The sequence below is a fragment of the Thalia democratica genome, chromosome 1, assembly GCF_965202585.1.
Source record: "Thalia democratica chromosome 1, ktThaDemo2.hap1.1, whole genome shotgun sequence".
Taxonomy (NCBI): domain Eukaryota; kingdom Metazoa; phylum Chordata; class Thaliacea; order Salpida; family Salpidae; genus Thalia; species Thalia democratica.
Genome location: NC_139165.1, coordinates 54458176 through 54479188, shown reverse-complemented (window position 1 = coordinate 54479188; position 21013 = coordinate 54458176). Strand labels below are relative to the sequence as shown.

Sequence of the window (21013 nt, the reverse complement as noted above, 5' to 3'; positions counted from 1 at the left end):
GAACATTGAAAAATGTTCTTAATATAAACAAAATGAATACACTAAATGTTTACTCTCTGAGTTGAATGTAGCAAGATCAAAACCCAGTGGTCGACACATGTACAAAAAAAAAAACTATCAAAACCAAAAGTTATAACAAGTTCTTTAAAGGCATTATTGTTAAAAATTATAAAACTTAGTAGTTTTGTGAGTGTTTCATGGTTATACGACAATTCAAAAAAAAAATCTAAGAAACCATATCTCAAAGAGTAAAACATATTTTAATAACTGTAAATAGCTATTTAGGTCTGATTAATATCTTCAAGCCATTTTTTTATTTGCAAATTTATGATTATTTAAAAATAAATTAGAAATTATTAAAAATAACTATATTTCAAAACTTATTTTAATCATATCACAAAAAAATTTAAAAGTTTCCAAAAATAAAAAATGGCTTGTATATACTAATAAGATTTAAATACCTATTTATAAATTTTTGAAATATACATTACTTTTTAAGTTGCGGTCCTTTCAACAATTTTTAAGAATTTTAAATGTTGTGTTTTATTGACAATTATTTTAGCAATGGTTCATAAAAAAAATAACCATTTTTTCATTTATCATTATTTTTTTATTCCTGAATACATTAAAGTATTTAGAGAAAATAGAGGCTACCTATGTTATTTACAGGGTTGCCACTTTACCTGAAAACCTTGAAAAACCTGAAATTTGCCAATTCCAAAAAAAAAAACATTTCGAAAATGAAAAATACTCATCATAAATAAGGTTGGCATTAACTTAGTAGAAAAAATTTATGTTTAAATTTAAGGCTATGGTGAGATCTACAATTTTTACTATCTAAGGTAAGTGGTATAATTTTTTTTTTAAGTTATATTAGTAAGCCAAAAATTTCATTTTATGATTAAAAAAAAAATTAACTATTTAGATAAGGTCAGACAAAGTAATAGCCTCTTATTGGAGGGGATAACAAAACAAAAATAGTTATAAAACCTATTTCTTTTTCTATTATTTAAGCTAGCAACCTAAAAACTTCATAAAGTGTTCTAGCTTGATTTAAAACAAAATTTTCTCACATAATTTGAAAAAAAAACCTTATGACAAAAGTTATGAAAAGACTTAATTTTTCATCTTAAAAATTACTCTAAAATTAAAAAAATTTTATCTGTAAAATTTTTAAATCTCATATATTTTTTTGAAAAACTTGGTAAACAATTGCTAAAAAAAGAAGGAAAATATAGAATTTTAGTGAAATAGTCTTTTTTTTTGCTGTTAAACACCTTACATACAGAATCTGTTGTTGCCTTAGTTTTATTTCAAGTATTAAAATTCAGATCAAACAACTAAAATTTGTACTTATAAAGAACTTTGGCACTACTTCATGATTACTGTATGGGTTGACTTGAAATTTAAATTGATATTAAAGCATTAATAAAATAAGTTTTTACAGCTTGATCATATTTTGTAGACTTTTAACTAAACTTAGTTTTTTATTGATTAGATATTATACTTATAGGTTATTTTACAAATTTTAATTTTGTTATTTTGCAAATAGTCAACTATTACATAGATTTTACTTTTTGTGTTAATATGTAGTACATATACTAAAACTAATTCTGATTTAACTTAACTTTTTCATTTGTAGTAAAAGTTAGTTGTTTCAGATAAAAATTGTTGTTATTAGATAACTATTTAAAATATAAATTTAAGCGTTTGTTAATACAGATCCTAGCGAAACAAGTCACTGGAACATATAATGATAATGGAATATATAACCCGTTAACACACAGAAATATGTGTTAGTGTAATAAAGTTAGTGTAATAAAGTCTGACTAAACTTCTTTTTTTTAGTTTTTTTATAAGTTATTGAAAAGTTTAGATATTGAATAAGATTTAGATATCAAATAATTTAAATTTAACATTTTTTGTATATGTATTTTTTGTTATTAGATTTTATTACTTGTAGGTTGTTTAATAACTTTTATATTAAGTCTGAACAAAATTTACCTTTTATTTTGTTACTGATATAAAATGTTTAAGATGTTTAGATAGTTTTTTTTAACTAGATCTTAATAACCTTGTAAATTTTTTATAAAATTGTTTGCACAAAGTCTTTTATATTTAAAATGTTGTTTTTGATTACTAGTTAGTTAAGTGTTAATTTTGAGTTAGTAAATTTATAATTGTGCAAATACAGAAACTTTCATGGAACTTAAATTAAAAAGAAGGTAAAGTTATAAAGAAAAGGTAATGGTAATTAGAGGTATAAAGTATGTTAACTTTTTATATTTTATTTTAGATTTATTTAAACAAGTTTAAATACTTTTTCTCAAAAAAGTTGTCTATCTTTTCATATTAACTTTATGATTTAAATTTTTCTAACTAGGGGTTTTTTTAGTTTGACAATGTCAATCTGCTGCACCCCTTAGCAAAAAGACCACGCGACGCCACTTCTTTTAACTCTATTATGAAAGAGACCTTTTTTAACGTTTTACAATTTTTGACTTGTGTTTTTATTAAGGTAGTCGTATTTTAGATAAGATCAGAAACTTTTATAAAAGTGCATGTTATAGTTGTTGAAGCTATTTATACTAGTTTAAACTTATATTAAACACTAAAATCTGAGCAAAAAAATCTACTGGTTTTATTAAAGTTGCATTGTTTAAAAGTACTATTTAGTTTTTCTTTTTTTGATATTGTTCAATTAATTTATCTTATTTAATTTAACGACAAAAAAAAGAGCTGAAAATGTTTGGTCCTAATACCTGGTGCACGATAAAACCTTTCAGTTATCGAGTCGCACACCTTTTGGATACCTATTAATTCTTCAGGGTGTGTAAATATTTTGTTTATAATCTTTTTAAGTACTATTAGACCATTTGGATCTATTTTTTTTAGTTTTTACTTTCTTTAAAAACCACTTCAAACTGTAAATTTTAGTACCATACAAAATATAAAAGATAGTTACAAAATTCCAAAATGATATGTTATCTCTATGATAGTTGCAATAAAAAAACAAACAAATATGTTTAAAACAAATTACCTTCAATTAAATAAATTTACAAAAATAATAAACTAATTAAGTTATTTAGAGACAAAAAGAGTATACTGTTTTTAAAGTTAAGTTTTTATACTCATAACACTTTAATTTTATTTTTCAATAAAACTAAAAAAATAAACTTCGTCTGTACTGTACCATATTTTCTTTTGTATGTTTATAATGTTCATTTTTGTAACTTTAACTTTATTAGATATGTTCTTTATATAAACATCAAAACAGCTAAGAAAACTAATCTTTAAATTTCAGAATATAGTTGCTTAAACTTATAAGGCTAGAACTATTAAAAAAAAAATTTCAATACAATCTTAAATTATTCAATATCAACAAATTTAAGAGGGTATTTTAGGGGTAAGCAGCATCTCTAGTCGGCGAGACAGATGTGACAGCCTCAGTCGTATTAAGGAAAATGTTAGACATAGAGTTTGGTTGAAGTTGTATTCGTAAAGTTATACAAGCACTAGACTGCACGGTCTTCAACAACAGTTCACGCAACTTGGCTTCGTCCTCATTAGTACACATCAGGCAGACTAAGTCACTTTGTATCAGACAAACCAAACGAGTTTTTTTGAAGAAATTCTTTGCTAATATTGGTTTTTAGTAAGAAACAGAATGGTGGTTTATAAAAAAAAAGTTTTTTCTTCTAATTTTTTTAGTTACTATATATTTTAATTTATATTTATCATATGTAGTCTGCTATGTTTTAATGCTTGATCTTAATGTGTTGTACATTTTTCACTTTTAGATAATTATGAGAGCCTATGCTAAATAATTTCAAGTAATTTGTTTATAATAGTTTATTGAACAAAATAAACTGGTGCTCTAAAAGTTCAAAAATTTTATTTAACAAAAAATCATTTAATTTTATTAACACAAAAAGTCAAACTAGTTTATAGATTTCAGCCCAATGGTAATTCCTCATGAGTTAGTTAGACTAAACTTCTTCTTCTTAAATTGAAAGTTCTTTTTTTTATAGTTAAGTACAGTTTAAAAAAATGTTAATTTCTAATATTGTTGGATTTGGTGCTTTTTTTAGCAAATTTAATTAACAAGAAACTTTTGAGTGAAAATGCTACAATTTTTTATATATTTAATACTAAAAACCTAAAGAGCAAATATTTTATAAATCAATAATCAAAATCTTCTCAAAATTGGTCACTTAAAAACACCTCTTTCTTAGAAACATCATTATATTAGTTAAATATTTATGCCAAATTTAGAGTATGAAATTTCTGAAAGTTAAACTATAAGACTTAAAAAAAAAACATTGATAATATAGAAGAAAAGCTTTTTAACTATATAAAAAATCAGTATATCCTGTAAAGATAGTTTAGCAGTATAACTAAATTATCCATCGTGTTTTGTAGAGTTTGTTTTTGTGAATATTGTTAAGTCATTAGACAATGTTTACAACTGTTTTCCATAGACTCTACAAGAGCACATTATAACAAACTAGCACCACAACTTACTTCAATTTAATTAATATCATACATCTTAAGTGTTTTTGAGTTATTATTTCAATATCTAGTTTGTACTTAACATTTATTATTTGCCGGCTGTATTCTCTCTGCTGGGCCGTATGTTGTACCTACACCCCTAGTCTGTAGAAAAGTTAGTAGAACTGAAAAGTAATCAACGAAAATCTATTTAACAAACTTACACATTAGTTATTGCAGAGGTGGATAACGTACGGCCTGGGGAACGAATTCGGCCCGCCAACAGAAATCTTTTGCTCGCTATTTACTTTTTAGTTTTAAAATCTTATCTATATCACTAAAACTGAGGACTTTATTAACTTTTTGTTTTATATGCTATGAATTTTATTTTAGTGCAAATTGATATTAATAAGCCTGCGATCAGCCGAAATCAGCTAAGCGTATTATGCCTAAAAATAGTAACATACAAAAAATAAAATAATAAAGAGAACTAAAAACACAGTGATGCAACAAATAGTAACTAAAATAAATAAAAAACAAATCGTTTTAATTTTAATTTCTACGGTTTCTTAAAATGATGTTTTATTCTTTTTTGCGATCTTTTGTAGAAGATCGCCGTCATTGCTGACCTTTTTTTTCTCTTTGTCCAATGATGCGTTTGACGCAAAACTATAAAAAAAAACGCTGCCCGCTGAGATTAAATTTTTGTTGAGAAATATAAAACTACAAATATATATCTGGTGTTTTTTTGTTATTTTCTTATGCCATAAAATGATAGCTTCATATGGTAAATGAGCCAAAAGATAAAAAAGTAGTATAACTTTTCAAAAAAACGGTTATTATATTTAGTACTATTATATTTTTTGTAAAAATGATATGAACTATAAGTTGAATATAAATTGTAGTTAAAGTATTGTAAGTAATCTAATAATTTTGTTTTAATACTTAAGTTTACTTATGTTAAGTAGCAAATTATGTTAATGAAGTATTATTACTTATTCAAAAAAATTTTTTTTTACGTATAGTTTTCATAAAGTGTTGAATTTCTGAGAGCATTACAATAATTAAGGCATAAAGTTATTCATTTTAAATTACTTTTTTTGTGGACTTAAACAATTAATTAGTGAGCAAATCAAAACATTTTCATTCTTGAAGCTTTACGTATACAATCGTTAAAACTCAGTTTATGTAAACAAAAATAAAATTCAGACAAAGCATTTAAATCTTTAAGATAGGTACTTTTGAAATAATTGTTTTCTTAAATATTATTATTGTAAGTTTTTTTTTGTTGATTCGCTTTAGTGTTGTTCTAAATCTGCTAATTTTCAACAGTAAACATTAATGTTATTATAGCTAGCTCTTATTTAGTTATAAATTTAAACTAGACATTTGTTTATTGCGTTATTTTTAGTTTTGTTTCTAAAAATTAGATCGCGGGTCGTAGATTATTTCTTTGCAGGCCACAATTGACCCGCAGTTTGCATACCACTGGTATAGTTAGTAGTCATAGAATATGTTTGTAACCAGTCTTAGGCTAAAAAGGTTACATGACAATTCAAATTCTGACAATTTAGATTCGTGAAAAAATATTTAAAACCCTATATCTAAAAAAATTATATAAATTTCAAAAAAAATAAAAAAAGCACATGGAGATCTGATTAAAACCTACAAGCCACTTTTTCTTTTTTGCATAATCTTAAAATTTTTTTAAGATATTTTAAAATTACTGAAAATAACTATATTTTTCACTTTATTTAAGCCATATCACAAAAAATATTTAATGTTTTGCAAAGAGAAAAAACGGCTTGTAGATATTAATAGGACCTACATATGTATTTTTTATATTTGACAAATATGCATTACTTTTTTAGTTGTGGCCCTTTAAATTTTTTTATAAGAACTTTAACAGTCGTGCACCCGGCTAAAAACTTTGTTAATGATATACTTCCATGAGGCTTATTTATGACACATAATTATCATTAAACACAAAACTTGCATGTATATACGTTATAAGCATACATATTAACAGTTGCTTAAATGACATAAGTGTAACATAATTGTTTACTATAATACTAAAAAAAACTTTTTTTATTTATTACGAAAACATAAGTGCTTATACAACAGATTACTGAAATAAAAAATTATTCCATGTTTCAACTGTTTCACGCTGGTACGATGGTCACAGAAATATAAATTAATAAGTGACAAATGATATTTACTATATACAGTACTAATTTAGTAACTAAGTAGATTGAGTTAAAACTAAAGATTGATTTGAGTTTTAATAAAAGTAATTATGTTTCTTTGTTAGCCCATATAACTGACGAACTTTTCTTCGCTAGGATTGTATGACTTGAGATAATAGTCTTCAAACTAGCTTTTTTTAAACTACAAAAAATTTATTTAATTTTGGTCTTAGTTAAACTACTTTAGCTATTTTTTGATTATCTAGTGCCTTAAAAATATGTATCGTTTTACAAAAATAAACTTACAGTTCAATTTATTATATAATCTACATAAAATAAAATTGTGTACTTTACAATCAAAAAGATTTAATATACGTAATAAAAACTTGCATCGATTATTTTAAAGCAGTAGAACAACTTTAAATTTAGTGATAAATCACTGAAGTATATTTAATTTAAATAGAATAAAAGCGTCTCAACTAATCTCGTAAAAACAAATAATTTATAAGGTAAGTAGTTATACTTTTTTTTACGATGAAATATCTAAATTTTTATCTGCAATGAAAGCTGAGCACTATAAAATACAGAAATAAATAATAGTGAAAATGATAAAAAAAGCTGAAACTTTAATCTCTAAATTTTCAAAGGTAGTTTATGAAATCTTAACTGTTAAAAATTTGAAATTATGTGCAAATTTTTAACAGACATTTATTTTATGGGTAAGTAAAATATTTTACTAATAAACCATTACTTAACTTTAAAAATAGTTTGGTGAGTTTAATATTTATAGCACAAATAGTATACAGTAATAAAATTTCAAACTCAAATAAAACTAAAAGCATTATCAAGTTAAACATTAACTGTAAATTACATCGGTTGTTTAAGAAATCTTAATGAAAACTAATTTTATTATGCAGCAGTAAGAACTTATACATATATATATACATAAACTTACGTTGTTTTAGCAACTTATTGAAAAAGTAGGATTCAAAAAAGTGTATAACTATATTATATCAAATACTACTTACACAGATAAAGTTTTCAAATTAAACGAACTATCTAAAACTTATAATTTAAAACATAATAATAAAAATTTAAAAGACGCCTTTTTAATTGATAAAGTTTCTAACGAAAATTCGAAAAACTATTTTTAAAATCAGTTGTAATTTTGTGATAGAAAGAAAAAGTATAAAAGAAAAAAAGTCAATTACGCAGTGTTTATAATTTAAAAAAAATCAAGAACATATGTTTACAAACTTAAAAAATAAACTGAAACAGTATTTGAGAGGGCAAAAATAGCTTTCAGAGCAAGGATTGGCTGCTAGGGTCAGCGGTGGGAACTTTGCTGTTGTTACCAGCATCAGCTTGATTCGGCTGACTAGTGGTCGCCCTCTGCGACAAAAAATTGCTGAAGTCGTCCACTTCCGCTTGCTGACCACCAAACTGCTGGTCGCTGTTCAGCCAACTTTCTATTTCCTTCACTTCGTCCAATTCGCTCTGGTTTCCTGAAAAGTTCTTCACTCTTTCTTCGATATCAGCAGCTGGCTCGGGCTGCAAACTTAGCTTGGAAAAATCACCGAGCGCCAGTTCATTGTTGCTGGCTGGCTGTTCGGGGACAGAGTTGTCAATTCCGAGGTCAATAAGGTCGTTGGTGACCGCTGGTGCTGGGGTGAAATTTTCGGAATCATTATAGCTTGGGGGAGGTTCAGTAGCAACAACAGGCAGTGTCGTGGTGTTGATCGGTGCTTCTGCTGCCTGCTGAGGGTTTTGCGGATTCGAGTAGCGCTCGAAGCGGTCGTAACGCATAAAAACGTTGTTCAACTCATCGTTGATGCGCAACAGCTCAACTACAACATCGTCGTTTTGCACTTGGCCGATCAACTCAACTATTCTCTGCTGCATAGACCTGCAATTACACAAATTAAGTAACTAATCGAATAGAGCTTTTTTCTTTTAATGTACAAAAAAAAAGTAAGCATGCTTATAACTTTTTGAAGTTAATTTTATTTATTAAAAATTAACTAGTACTCAACTTAGAAAAGTTATTTTAAGTTATTGAACTTAGGCCTTTTTTTTCTCTTAAACTATCAAAAAATAAATTCTAACAACTTAAGCTGTACTTGTTCTTTTGTAATGTACTTACTAATTAGAAAAATGGAAAAAATTATCTTGACTAGTTCGAAATAGTTTTACATTTAAATTGAACTCGTTTTAATTAGTAAACATGTTTAAAAAATACAGTTATCACCTACATCTTTTAAGCAAGATAATTAAAGCTATTTTAAATATAATAACAATAAAATAAACAGTTTCTTTCTTTATTACACTAAGACATGTTTCTGTGTCTTAACAGGTTAAAACACTTCAACGGAGCTCTGTTAAAAATAAATACTACTTACTAGGTAATTATGTAACAACTATTTAATAAATACTATGTAAAATCTAAATAGTGTTTTTTACAGAGCTCCGTTGATATGTGATAACCCGTTACCACACAGAAACATGTGTTAGTGTAATAAAGAAGGAATACTGTTTGTTTGTTGTTATTATATATTCAAGTGAACTTGTTTCGCTCGGATCTTTTTAAGGCCATATGGGGTCCAACACATTTAAAATAATTTTGGCATTTATTTGAAAGCTTTAAGTATAAACTACAAGCTAGCTTTTATAGAATTCAAAAGTATCAATTAACTTTTGAGATATTTTATCTTTTGTAAAAAATTTTCCGATACAAACGTATGGACCGAAAACTTTTTGGGGTCAATTTTCTCGGAAACTTAATCACTAAAAATATATCTCCTCCTTCATTTTTCAAGCAATCTTATTCAAATTTTCAGGAAATATTCCTTACATTATAAGGAAAAAACGTTTCCTATGAATTTTAAATTATTAAAAATAACATTTTTACCACAAAAACTAAAAAAAAAGCCTTTTTTTAAGGTATTTTTACTCAATTTTTTTTGAAATTTAAAGTAATCTATTTTAGTTATTGTATAAAGATTAGACTCTCAAAGTTTGAAGAAGATCGCTTGATAATTGTAGGAGGATACAGATTTTAAACAAAATAGTCTTTTTTGCTGTTTTAGTTTTCCTTCCCTATAAGGAAGCTATTATGTGGCTCAACTTTGACCAGTCATATCTCAAAAATTAATTTGAGTTTTTTTAAATTGTAAAAAGCAACTTAGTTTTTTTAAAGCTTAGTAAAAACTCTACAAAATAAGATCAACTTGTGAAAAACATGGCTTACCCCCCATTATGTGTACTCTCACTTTTTTTAAATTCAAAACAAACATAAAAAATACCTGCAGGTTCTGTTTAACTCTCCCATAAGTTGGATATCTTGTTGATCTCCTCCGACAGGGTCAATGTGAGTCAACATATCACTAAAAACTTTTACATTTCCTTCAACAACGGACAAGTCTTTTTGTAATTTAAGCAACTGTTTCTGGTTTACTTGTATTGGTTGGCCAGGGGGAATAATTTTACCTACTAAAAATAATTTAGCTTAAATTTATATACAAATAAAAAAGTAAAGCTAAAAAAAATGTTCATTAAGAACTTTTTATTAAAAAAGTAAACTACTTTGCTGTTTTGTAAACTTAAAAAGATTATTACAGCCGAACATCAGCTATACAGAAAAAAACAACTTGTGTCAGTAAAAAAGTAGCTATCACTAAAATGGTCTATAGAACTTATGTAAAATTTTTACCAATATTATATACATACATTAAGTTTTTAGCCTAAGTACTAATCTAGTGGTACATTAAATTAAAGTAGCAGAGACATACTTGGAAATATAAGAAATTTTAAAATGGATTATAAGGTTTAAAGCTAGTAGAATAGTAATTGATAGTAGAAATATTTTTGCGAGTTATAAATAAATTAAATGCTAAAGCTTAATTTAAAATGTTACTTTGAAATGATTTTTTTAATATGAATCAGAATGCACAATGAAAATTAAAGTTAATATCAAATTCTGATAAAAATAGAAATTAACTATAAATAAATTATATAATTAAAACTTTATCAAAGTCAATTAAATTCGATGATTAGCTTTCAAAATAAAATACTGACCATATTAGTGATTTAATAAACAAACTTTTAGGTACTTGCTGAGTTATTTGTAGAGCATAGTTTAAAGTATCCAATTACTTTTCTTTAATAAAAAAGTATAACAAATCTTAAATAAGCTTGAGAATCAAACTATAAAACTTTTACATTTTCATTTTGAACTTTCTGACTTACATGTAATATCAATGTGCCTACTTCTTTAAAAATAATATTAGAGATGAGCATTTAATAAAAAAAAAAGCAACATCTTGATCCTTAAAGAACTTTTAGTCATATTCTCAAAAAATATCTTATTTAAACTAAATTTTCATCATCTATTTACAGCAAAAATTTAGATGAACTTTAAAACTTTAGTCTAGATTCGAAATTGATTTTAAGTTTATCTAAAACTAATAAACAAATATATCTGAAAACTCTTCAACGTGAGGATTTAAAAGCATTTTAGAAATATTTTTTTATAAACTAGCATACAGCTGATATTTAGTACATTTCTAAAAAATAAAATAAGCTTGTTGCCCATTGAAAAAATTTTTAGTGAAGACTTTACAACACTATTTTTATATAAATAATAGAGTTTTTAAAATCATTTAAGTAACTAGTGCATATTAAGGTTTGAAAATGGTCTTTAAAAAAAATCCTAAGAATACTACATGGTTGTCCTTCACCCAGCAAAAAACGATCCTGAATGATCAAAACTAGTCTTAGTCACTATGATGTATGCTGAGTATATTAAAATACCATTAAAATAATTTAAACGTTCAAAGTAATTTTCTATTACCCTAAAGTTTATATATACTTATGTTTTATTTAAACATGACAAAGAGTGTGACTGTAAACATTTTCTTGCATATTTTATATTCAATATCACTGAAAAACATAATTTTGTAAAAGTCAGGGTTGTCATTCTTTTATGCAAAAAGGTCAGTCTAAGTGACCAAAACTAGCCTCAGTTAATTATAAAATGAAAAAAAGTAAGAATTAAAGACTGATTTTTTTTTAGTTAATCCAGCTTAAGTAATGGATAAAGTAATAAAAGAAACAAGAAAATAGAAAGTCTATACAAAAATAATTAAAGACAAAAATAATGAATTCATAAAAATTTGCTAGATATTTAGGAACAAACTTTAAATTAGACAGAGTTTTTCAAACAATTTGAAAAAAAAAAGCCTGAGCTTTCTTGAGTTTTTTTGAAATTTAAAACTAGCCTGAAAAGTGTAAAATAAACATAATTAAACTATAATAATTTTGAATACTAATGCCAGTTTTTTATTTTTATATTTAGGCTATTCTAATTCTATTAAAAATTGTTAAACTAATTTTAGTGTATAAAAACCAATTACATTATCCTGAGTCAGCATGGACCTCAAATTTTTTTAAACAAGCCTAAAAGACCTGACTGTGTGGTTACACTGATACCCTAACAAAAATTTTGCTTGAATTAGAAAGTTGTCTTTGATTACTTTTTACAATAGTTAATATAGTATAAAAATTATAATACTTAACAAAGAACAGTAATAAAAGTGGTTCTAAATTGCAAATAAATACAATAAAATAAACACATAAAATATTTATGAAACTTGTATACTTTAAAATAATAAACATTATTCAATTATTAAACTAACATTAATTAACTTGTATTATCAATAAAATAGAACTTTTATTTAAACATAACTTCAAAAAATTAATTCAAATAGTTTTTTTAGTTTTTTAAACATCTAAAACAATAATTAAGGGCATAGGGGGGGGTAAACACCCTTTTTTGGTTTTTGATCTTATTTTATATAGTTTTTACTAAGCTACAAGATGCTTTTTACAGATTTAAAAATTTCAAAATAATTTTTAAGATATAGCCAGTCAAAGTCGGAGGCAACAACAGGTTCCTTATGGGAGGCGCAAACTAAAACTGCAAATAACTAGAAATCACTAAAAATCTATCTCCTCCTACGTTTTTTGAGATAACTACCTCAAATTTTCAGGAAATGTTCCTTGATATATTTAGAAAATTCTGTCGGAACAGAATTTAAAAAAATTAAAAAATAAAAAATTTATAATAAAAAAAATAAAAAAAAACTGTTTTTTTTGTTTATTTTTTATATAAAATTTTTATTTTTTAATTTCTTTAAATTCTGTTCCGACAGAATTTTCTAAAAATATCAAGGAACATTTCCTGAAAATTTGAGGTAGTTATCTCAAAAAACGTAGGAGAAGATAGATTTTTAGTGAAATAGTCTATTTTTGCTGTTTTAGTTTGCGCCTCCCATAAGGAACCTGTTGTTGCCTCCGACTTTGACTGGCTATATCTCAAAAATTATTTTGAAATTTTTAAATCTGTAAAAAGCATCTTGTAGCTTAGTAAAAACTATATAAAATAAGATCAAAAACCAAAAAAGGGTGTTTACCCCCCCCTATGCCCTTAATACTAAAAGTATATCAGACCTTGTTGAGCTGGGCGAACCAGTGAAGAGCTGCCACTTGAACTTGAGTAGGAATTCTGTTCATTGCTAGAAAGAGAAACATTTAGTTTGTTTGTTTTTGGAAACTCATATCTGTGATCTAATAAATCATTGTAAATAGCTATGACATCACTCATTTCTACATTGCTATGCTTATAGGTTTCTGCCAACATTTTAATTATGCCTAACACTATTTGTTTTATATTGGATGGATATTGAGATTTAGACGATAGCAAAGTCAATAATACATCGCCAGCAAAATCCCTTCTTCCTACTAGAAGATGAAAATTAACTCCCAGATGTTTTACACAAAAATCTAGCAATGACACTGATAACTCTACTTGGCTAAAATTTTTGTTTCCATTCAGTCTTTTCCTAAAGGCTTTAATAGCATCCTTAGCACCATCTGAATAGGAATCAATAGTTCTGCAAACTCTTGTAAATTGGTTAGTCTTTTCTTCTTTATTGTTCCAATTTAAATCGGATAAATTAGTTGCTTGCTCTATTTCTTGTCCAGCAGCAGTTGAAAAATGACGGCCAAACATTGATTGAACCTTGTTCATATTATGTTATACAAGTTAAAAACTGAAAAAGAATAAACTTACATGGTCATTATAAACTGCTTAACAATAAAGTCAATTGAATATACAACTAAGGACAAAAACTTATTTTTTCATTTTTTTTGCTACTTACAACTAAAACATTGTGCATGAGTGACAAAAAAAACCTGAGTCACATCAAGCTAGCTGAAGTTGATCTGAGTTTAAGAATTTAAAAAATGTTGATGGAACCAAAAACTGAAGAAGTTACTGTTAATGAAGTTTAAAAATAGAAAATTCCAAAACAATAACAAAAGACCATAAGAGGGGTTATAACAACTTTATTTAATTTTAGAGTTTTCACTATTCTATAACTTGTTTTTTACAGACTTTTATTGTCCAAACTACTTTTAGAGATATAGCCAGTTAAAGTTGCAATTTTTAGTAGGTTTTTTATGGGAGGAAAAAACTAAAACTGTCTACAAATAAAAGTATATCTCTTTCTTTGAGATAATAATTATCTCAAAGGAGGAGATAGACTTTTATTATCATATCATATATATATATATATTACTTATTATTATAATTACCTCAAACTTTCAAAAAATATTCCTTGCAATAATTAGAAAAATCTATAGAAACAAGCTTAAAATAATCATAAAGGAAAAATTTTCTGACCAAAACTTAAAAAAAAAAAATTTTTATTTAAAAAAATTATTTTTGTTAAGAAACCTTATATACTCTTCAAGTTTAACCAGCTATACCTAAAAAACATTTTTGATTATCAAAAGTATGTTAAAAGCAATTTGTAAATAACTATACTAAATAAAACAAATTAGTAAAAAAGTGATTTACCCCCTATGGCCTAAAAATATAACTTACTAAAAATAAATAAAGTGAAACTAAAAGGCTGAGATTTAAGAAAAACATCAAAACTAGTGTGAGTTTTGCAAAAGAAAAAATTTAACTAACCTGACTTGGTCTAAATATTTCAAAAGTTTCAAACTAGCCTGAGTTGTATTGAGTAACCTGAATGTTTGGCAACCCTGTTTTAAACTTCCTAATCCATATTAAAGTGTTACAACTTCTCTTCATTTTTTAGATTTTTAGGAATTCTTTAGATAATTACAACAATGCAATGAAAACACTGCAAGTTCCAGGATAACAAAAATCAAAAGTCATAAATTGAATGAAATCATACTTTACTTTTCTAGCCTAAAGCTAAATTAACTTTTGATTGTGTATACAATTAGGTATGATGATTAGAAAAAAAGAGTATCTAAAAATAAAATTAAGCCTTTTAAAAGCATTACCAAAGCTTTTGATATTTTACTGTACTATATTGATTTACTAGAATGCAACTCCTATTTTAATAAAATTGTATTTATAGAAATTTTTTTATTGCATATTATAGATACTTTTATAAAATTTTACAGAAATTTTTAAAAAGCATACTTTATTTTAAAAAGCAAATTTAAAACCTATGATAAAGAATATTAACTGATTGCTATTAAAAGTAAGTTAAAGATGAGTATGAACAGTACTGTGGTTCTCTCTAACTCTCTCTCAGTGGTTCTCTCTAACTCTAAAAAACATGTGCATATTACACAATTTAAAAAGGAAGTTTAGTACACACCATAATGCTAAGTAAATGTATTTCTTATAAATATAATAGTTCTGAATGTTTATTTTACTGAGAAAAATAAAATTTTAAAATATACCATGAAAAATTACTGATAATGAAATGAGATAAATGAAATGAGATGAAATGAGATAGATGAAATGAGATGATATTATGTCTAAAAAATCAGGACCTGCTAGTAGAAAAAAAAAAGTTTAAAAAGTTTCCTTGAAAATTTCCTAGAATTTATTTTATAAAATTTTAGTGACTATTACTAAAGGGGCTGGGAGCATTTTTTAGCTTGAACTCTCTGTGTAAATATAAACTTACACAGAGTTCTATTTATTTTTAATAATTATTTTAAATTTAAGACAATTATATTATTAATAAATATTTTCAAATAAGCTAATAACTCTATTGCTAGTAAACAATAAGGCTTGTTTAAAGATAATTTCAATACATTTTTGCGTCTAAAAAGCTTTTCTGCCTCTAGTATAATTAAATCTATGGTGGCCTATTATTATAAAATCAAACTAATTTAAGCATGGTTGCCACTCAAAAAGCTGAGAAGAATTTCCTGACTTTTCCTGACTTTTTCCTGACTTTTTACCAAAGTTTTCCTGACTTTTCTAAATCAAACTCTTAAACTAGACTTATTCTAAAATACATAATCTAACACTTAAAACTATATAAAACTTCCAATCTAACTTTAATACAGGTTCTAAACAATAGTTTTTTGCTGAATTCTATAATCAAACTTCCAGTACATCACTTAAACCATCTGTGTATGATTGATGTTTGTAATAAACAGCTCTATTAGCAAAATTCTTGTATTTTTACCTTATAAACACAGCTTGTCTGAAAAACAAAACAATTTTTTAGCAAATCCTAGCATAAATGTATCTAGATAAACAAACGACATATAAGGAACTTTTACAATTAAAACCTTGAATTAATAACAAACTTTCACAACTAAAATCTTAAAACAATAACAAGTTTTTACAGTTGAAACCTTAAAACAATAAAGAACACAATTTTTTAGAATTTCCTAGTATAAATGTATCTAAATGAACGAAACGACATATAAGGAACTTTTACAATTAAAACCTTAAATTAATAAGGAACTTTCATTCAGAAAAATCTTTTTCAGAAAGCCAAGAATTCTTGAAATATGTAAACTTTGGCATAATTAAAATATAAAAAAACAATTAAATGCTGATCTGAAAAAAATAACAATGGTTAGTCTGAGTTTAAAAACCCAATACATAAAGTGTTAGTTTTCTGTACAAATAAATCTAATCTGACACCTTAATACAAAAAATAAATTTACTCTCTATCAGTAATAAGCTATTTATTTAACTAAAAAAGTAAACTTTAGTCAGATTTAGCATATAAGTTGTAAAATAAATCTAGTGATAAAAATTTAGCGTTTAAGTTAAAAATATCTAGTAATAAAAAGTATTTACTTAAAACATGTTTTACTTATATAAATTGTTCACTTAGTTCAATAAAATACACCCAATATTTAATATAAAATCGTTAAATAAAGAATAAAAAAGAATATACTTAAGTGACTGTAAAAAAAGACATAAAAAAGTAAACTATATATCTGTTGTATAAAATATTTCCTCTTATCATTTAGTATAAAGTTTGTAACAAATAAATATACTCTTATATACTTTAAAAACTTGAGTTACTCTCCAAAAAATACAAATAATAAGTAAATTTAATCTTGGCATATTATACCTCTCTTATAACTTATTTAAAAAATTTAAACAAATTTGAAAAAATTATAAAGAGGTAAAGTATACACATTAACTTGTTACATCAAATACTAAACTAACTGCTTAGTTATAAAGAACTCAATTGTTTACTTGAACAAAAAACTCTTTGATTCTAAAATTATGCTAGATAAACTTTTGTGTATATATCACAGTTTCACTATGGAAGTGTCCTTGCTACAGATCATAAATACTAAAAAGCTTACAAAATCTGCTTGTTCAAGTAGGGTACTTGTTCAATATGTTAATAGAAAATTTTTGCAGTATTATAAAGGATATTTTACTAATTTATACCAGCTGAAGGCATTGGAAATAAAACTAAATATTTTTGTAAATTTTTAGGAAAATTTTGAAATTTTTTTCTGACTTTAAGGACTTTTAATTAACTTTTACCACTTAAAGGCTTTGGAAAACAAGGAATTTCGTAAATTTAAACTGAAAAAATCTGACTTTTTTATTTTATTTTATCAAATTTCCTGACTTTTCCTGACTTTTTTCAAAACCCCCCATTTTTTCCTGACTTTTCCTGACTTTTGTAATTTTTTCAAATTTTTCCTGACTTTTCCTGATTTCCTGACTTTTCCTGACCGAGTGGCAACCCTGTTTAAGCGACAAGAGCAGGGTCCCCTTTTCACACAACAGGGTCCTGGACTCGACCAAAATTGCAGTCAGTGTCCTTTCTGTTTCTCATGAGATGTTTCCTTGTGGATATGGCCTTCCTGATAAAATGATAGAGATCCTATTAAGACTTATGTTTTTTACAAGTTGATCTTATTTCAAAGAGCTTTTTCTAAGCTTGTAGATGCTTTTTATTGTTTTAAAAAATTCAAATTATTTTTTGAGATATGACTATTCAAAGTTGGGCCGCATAAAAGGTTCCCTATGGAATGGAAAACTAAAACAGCAAAAAAAGACTATTTTATTTAAAATCTATCTCCTACATTTTTCAGGCAATCTTCTTCAAACTTTCAGTCTTATATTATTTATACAAAAAAAAAAAAAGTTACTTTGAAAAAAAACACTTTTTTTTAATTTTTATGATAACATTTTTATTTTATTAATTCTAAAGTAACTTTTTTTCCTATTAATATAAGGAACATTTCCTGAAAATTTGAAGAAGATTGCTTGAAAAATGAAGGAGGAGAAAGATTTTTAGTGAATTTTTTAATTTCTGAGAAAATTGACCCCAAAAAATTTGCAATTCATATGTTTGCGTCGGAAACTTTTTACAAAAAATAAAATATCTCAAACGTTAAATGATATTTTTGAATTCTATTATAAAAAACAGGCTTTTAGTTTGTATTTAAAGCTTTCATGTAAAAGCCAAAGTTAATTTTTGTAAAAAAAATGTTGGACCCTGGATGGCTTTATCCAGAAATTTTTAATTCAATCTTGTGTGTCAGTTGTATTAAGCTGCCCACGCAACCTTTACCTCACTTAACGAGATCTCAATATTATTGAATCTTACATAAAGAGTAGTTAATTAATTTATGTTAATTTGTAAATTTATCTTATAGCTCAGATGGAAAAAAGTAAGATTTATTTTAAATGAAGTGAGATAATTTTATGGCTTAAAGTAGAAATAATTTTTTCTAAAACAAAAATGATAAAAAAAAAGTCAGAACCATTATTCAGGCAACAATCTATTTGTTTACATCAAAAAATTAAGAATTTATCATAGAATAGTGTTTAAAATGTTCGGATATTTAATTTTTTTTATTTAAATTTCATGATTATCCAACTGTTTTGATAAAATTCAATGATTTTCCTTTTTCTTTTTCATTTATATGATTTTTTTTGATAATGTGTCCACCACTAGGTTTCAATCTCACAGCATTCAACTCAAGTTTTAAAGCTGTCATTAGAACCCCTACACGGTCCCTCACAAGATTTTTAAAGGTATCTGTGGTATGCAACTCGATAAGCAAAAGGTTTTTTGTGCACCAGGTCCTAGGACCAAATGTTCTGAGAGTATAACTTGTTGTTCAATAAACTATACACCATCAGGACATTTTATATAATATTCCAGGACTCCATTACCTATGACCACCCTGTTGTAAGTAAGTTCACCTATATCAGGTGTTACTTCATCAGGCCCTTAAAAAAATGTTATATGATCCAGCATACAGTAAAGGAAACAAACAACCTACAATTTATTTGAACTCAAAATAAATCATTTATAGTTGAAAAAAAAGTTAATACTGAAGTTTTTATCATAAATGAACAATAATTAAAACCACAAACAGCTGATATAAATCCAAATTTTTGACATATTGAGTTGTTTTATTGAATATCAAATTTACTTGGTAAGGTTTTGTATATTGATTAAAGGAATTATTTATATAAAATTAGGGGAGGACTCTTTCATAATAGGGGAATTTAAATTAAAATATATTCAAAACAATTCTGCTTTATCATCATTTACTTACATTGATGTAAACTAAATAAAGATTAATTTAACTCACAATGAAACAGTTATTGCAGTAGTCGACAGGCATTTGATGGTCGCAGCCCGAATTTCGAAAATTATAATAATTTGGGTCACAGTCGTAGTTTCAGTCTTTACTTTCCATAATATACCTAAAATATGTAGTGTAAATTCTCCGTATATTTAACCTAAACTAAAACCATTTATTTTTACTCTTCCAATCCAACCTCAGAATATCTTGTGTAAATTTAAACACTTTTTTTAGCGGGTCTAATTTGCATATTCTCGGGTTGCAGTATGTACCTATCATGGACCGCATGTGACCCGTGGGCCGCAGTTTTCCGAACCCTGATTTATTTAAAACTACTCCGGCAAAGCAAAAGTTTATGCCTATCACGTGCTTTTTATTCTGAATATAAATTTTAGTTATTAAGACCCTTATTCACATAAAAGTAGATATTTAAAGCATTATTTTAACCAATAGTATTGTTTATTGAACGAAAAAAACGCTCAAATATTTGGTCCAAGGACCTGGTGTACGATAAACCTTTCGGTTATTGAGTCATACACCAGGATACAGTTTAAAGTCATGTCCAGGACAAATAAATAAAATAGATCCAATAAAAATTCTATCTGAGAATTCATTTTAATAACGAAGTAATTTTGTTTTTAAATGTAAGCGTGTTTTTTTAATCAGTTTTTTAAGTTTTAATATTTATAAGTCATTTCATTTTCTTTAAATTTATTTTAGTACTTTCGTAGTAAGGCTCATCAGAAATAGTTTCTAACTGAATTTGAATGAATACAAATTGAAATAAAATCATACTGAAGTTTAAAGTTTAAGAATATAAAATGACGTAATAATCAAATGTTAAAAATTAAATAAGTGCTTATGCTAAAAAAATTTGGTATACTAATGAAACTCCTTAGAATTAAAACAGTCTAAATAAACAAGCGATAAAAATAAAAATAAAAACTATACTTAAAAATAACATTTTAATAAGAAACTATTTACTCTAAAATTACTAATATAAGGATTTAAAAAGTCTAGTTTGATAAACGAACTTTTTCTGCTTACATAAACTGGGCCTTAAAGATTAAAAACATAAAGCTTCCAGAATATGCAATTGAAAAGAGTTCTCCGCTCTCACTAAGACTGAAAAATTGTCCTTTTTATAACTTTTAACACACTCAGGATTGTCCAACAAATGTTGCCCAATCGCCGAGAAGTATTTATTCGTTGGTTTCTCAGAACGGCCATCAAACCACTTTTTCAAAACTTACAATTTTTCAAATTAAATTAAATTTAAAAAGTATACTTTTAACTATTTTACAAAGTTGTAATAAATTGTAATAACAGTTATAAAGTTGGTCTACTTTAACTTCTGTGTAACTTTATTTAAGTTATGTGCAATGAGGTGCTGTTATCAATGTTGTACTGTA

General features: G+C 25.8%; 1 protein-coding gene across 2 annotated transcripts; it reads right to left on the bottom strand.

Annotated features, from left to right (window-relative positions):
* Positions 1-7599: 7599 nt before the first annotated feature.
* On the bottom strand, positions 7600-13781 carry LOC145829145 (TOM1-like protein 2). Of its 2 annotated transcripts, none has more exons than XM_082936875.1 (3): positions 13185-13781; positions 9980-10166; positions 7600-8583 (listed from the first exon to the last, which is right to left on the bottom strand). In XM_082936875.1, exons 1-3 carry the CDS (start codon positions 13762-13764, stop codon positions 7980-7982), a joined length of 1371 nt encoding a protein of 456 aa, XP_082793001.1. In that variant the 5' UTR covers positions 13765-13781; the 3' UTR covers positions 7600-7979. The 2 variants fall into 2 exon arrangements, with proteins under 2 accessions (XP_082793001.1, XP_082793009.1); XM_082936883.1 differs by having other exon boundaries at positions 9980-10163.
* Between the last annotated feature and the right edge of the window lie 7232 nt (positions 13782-21013).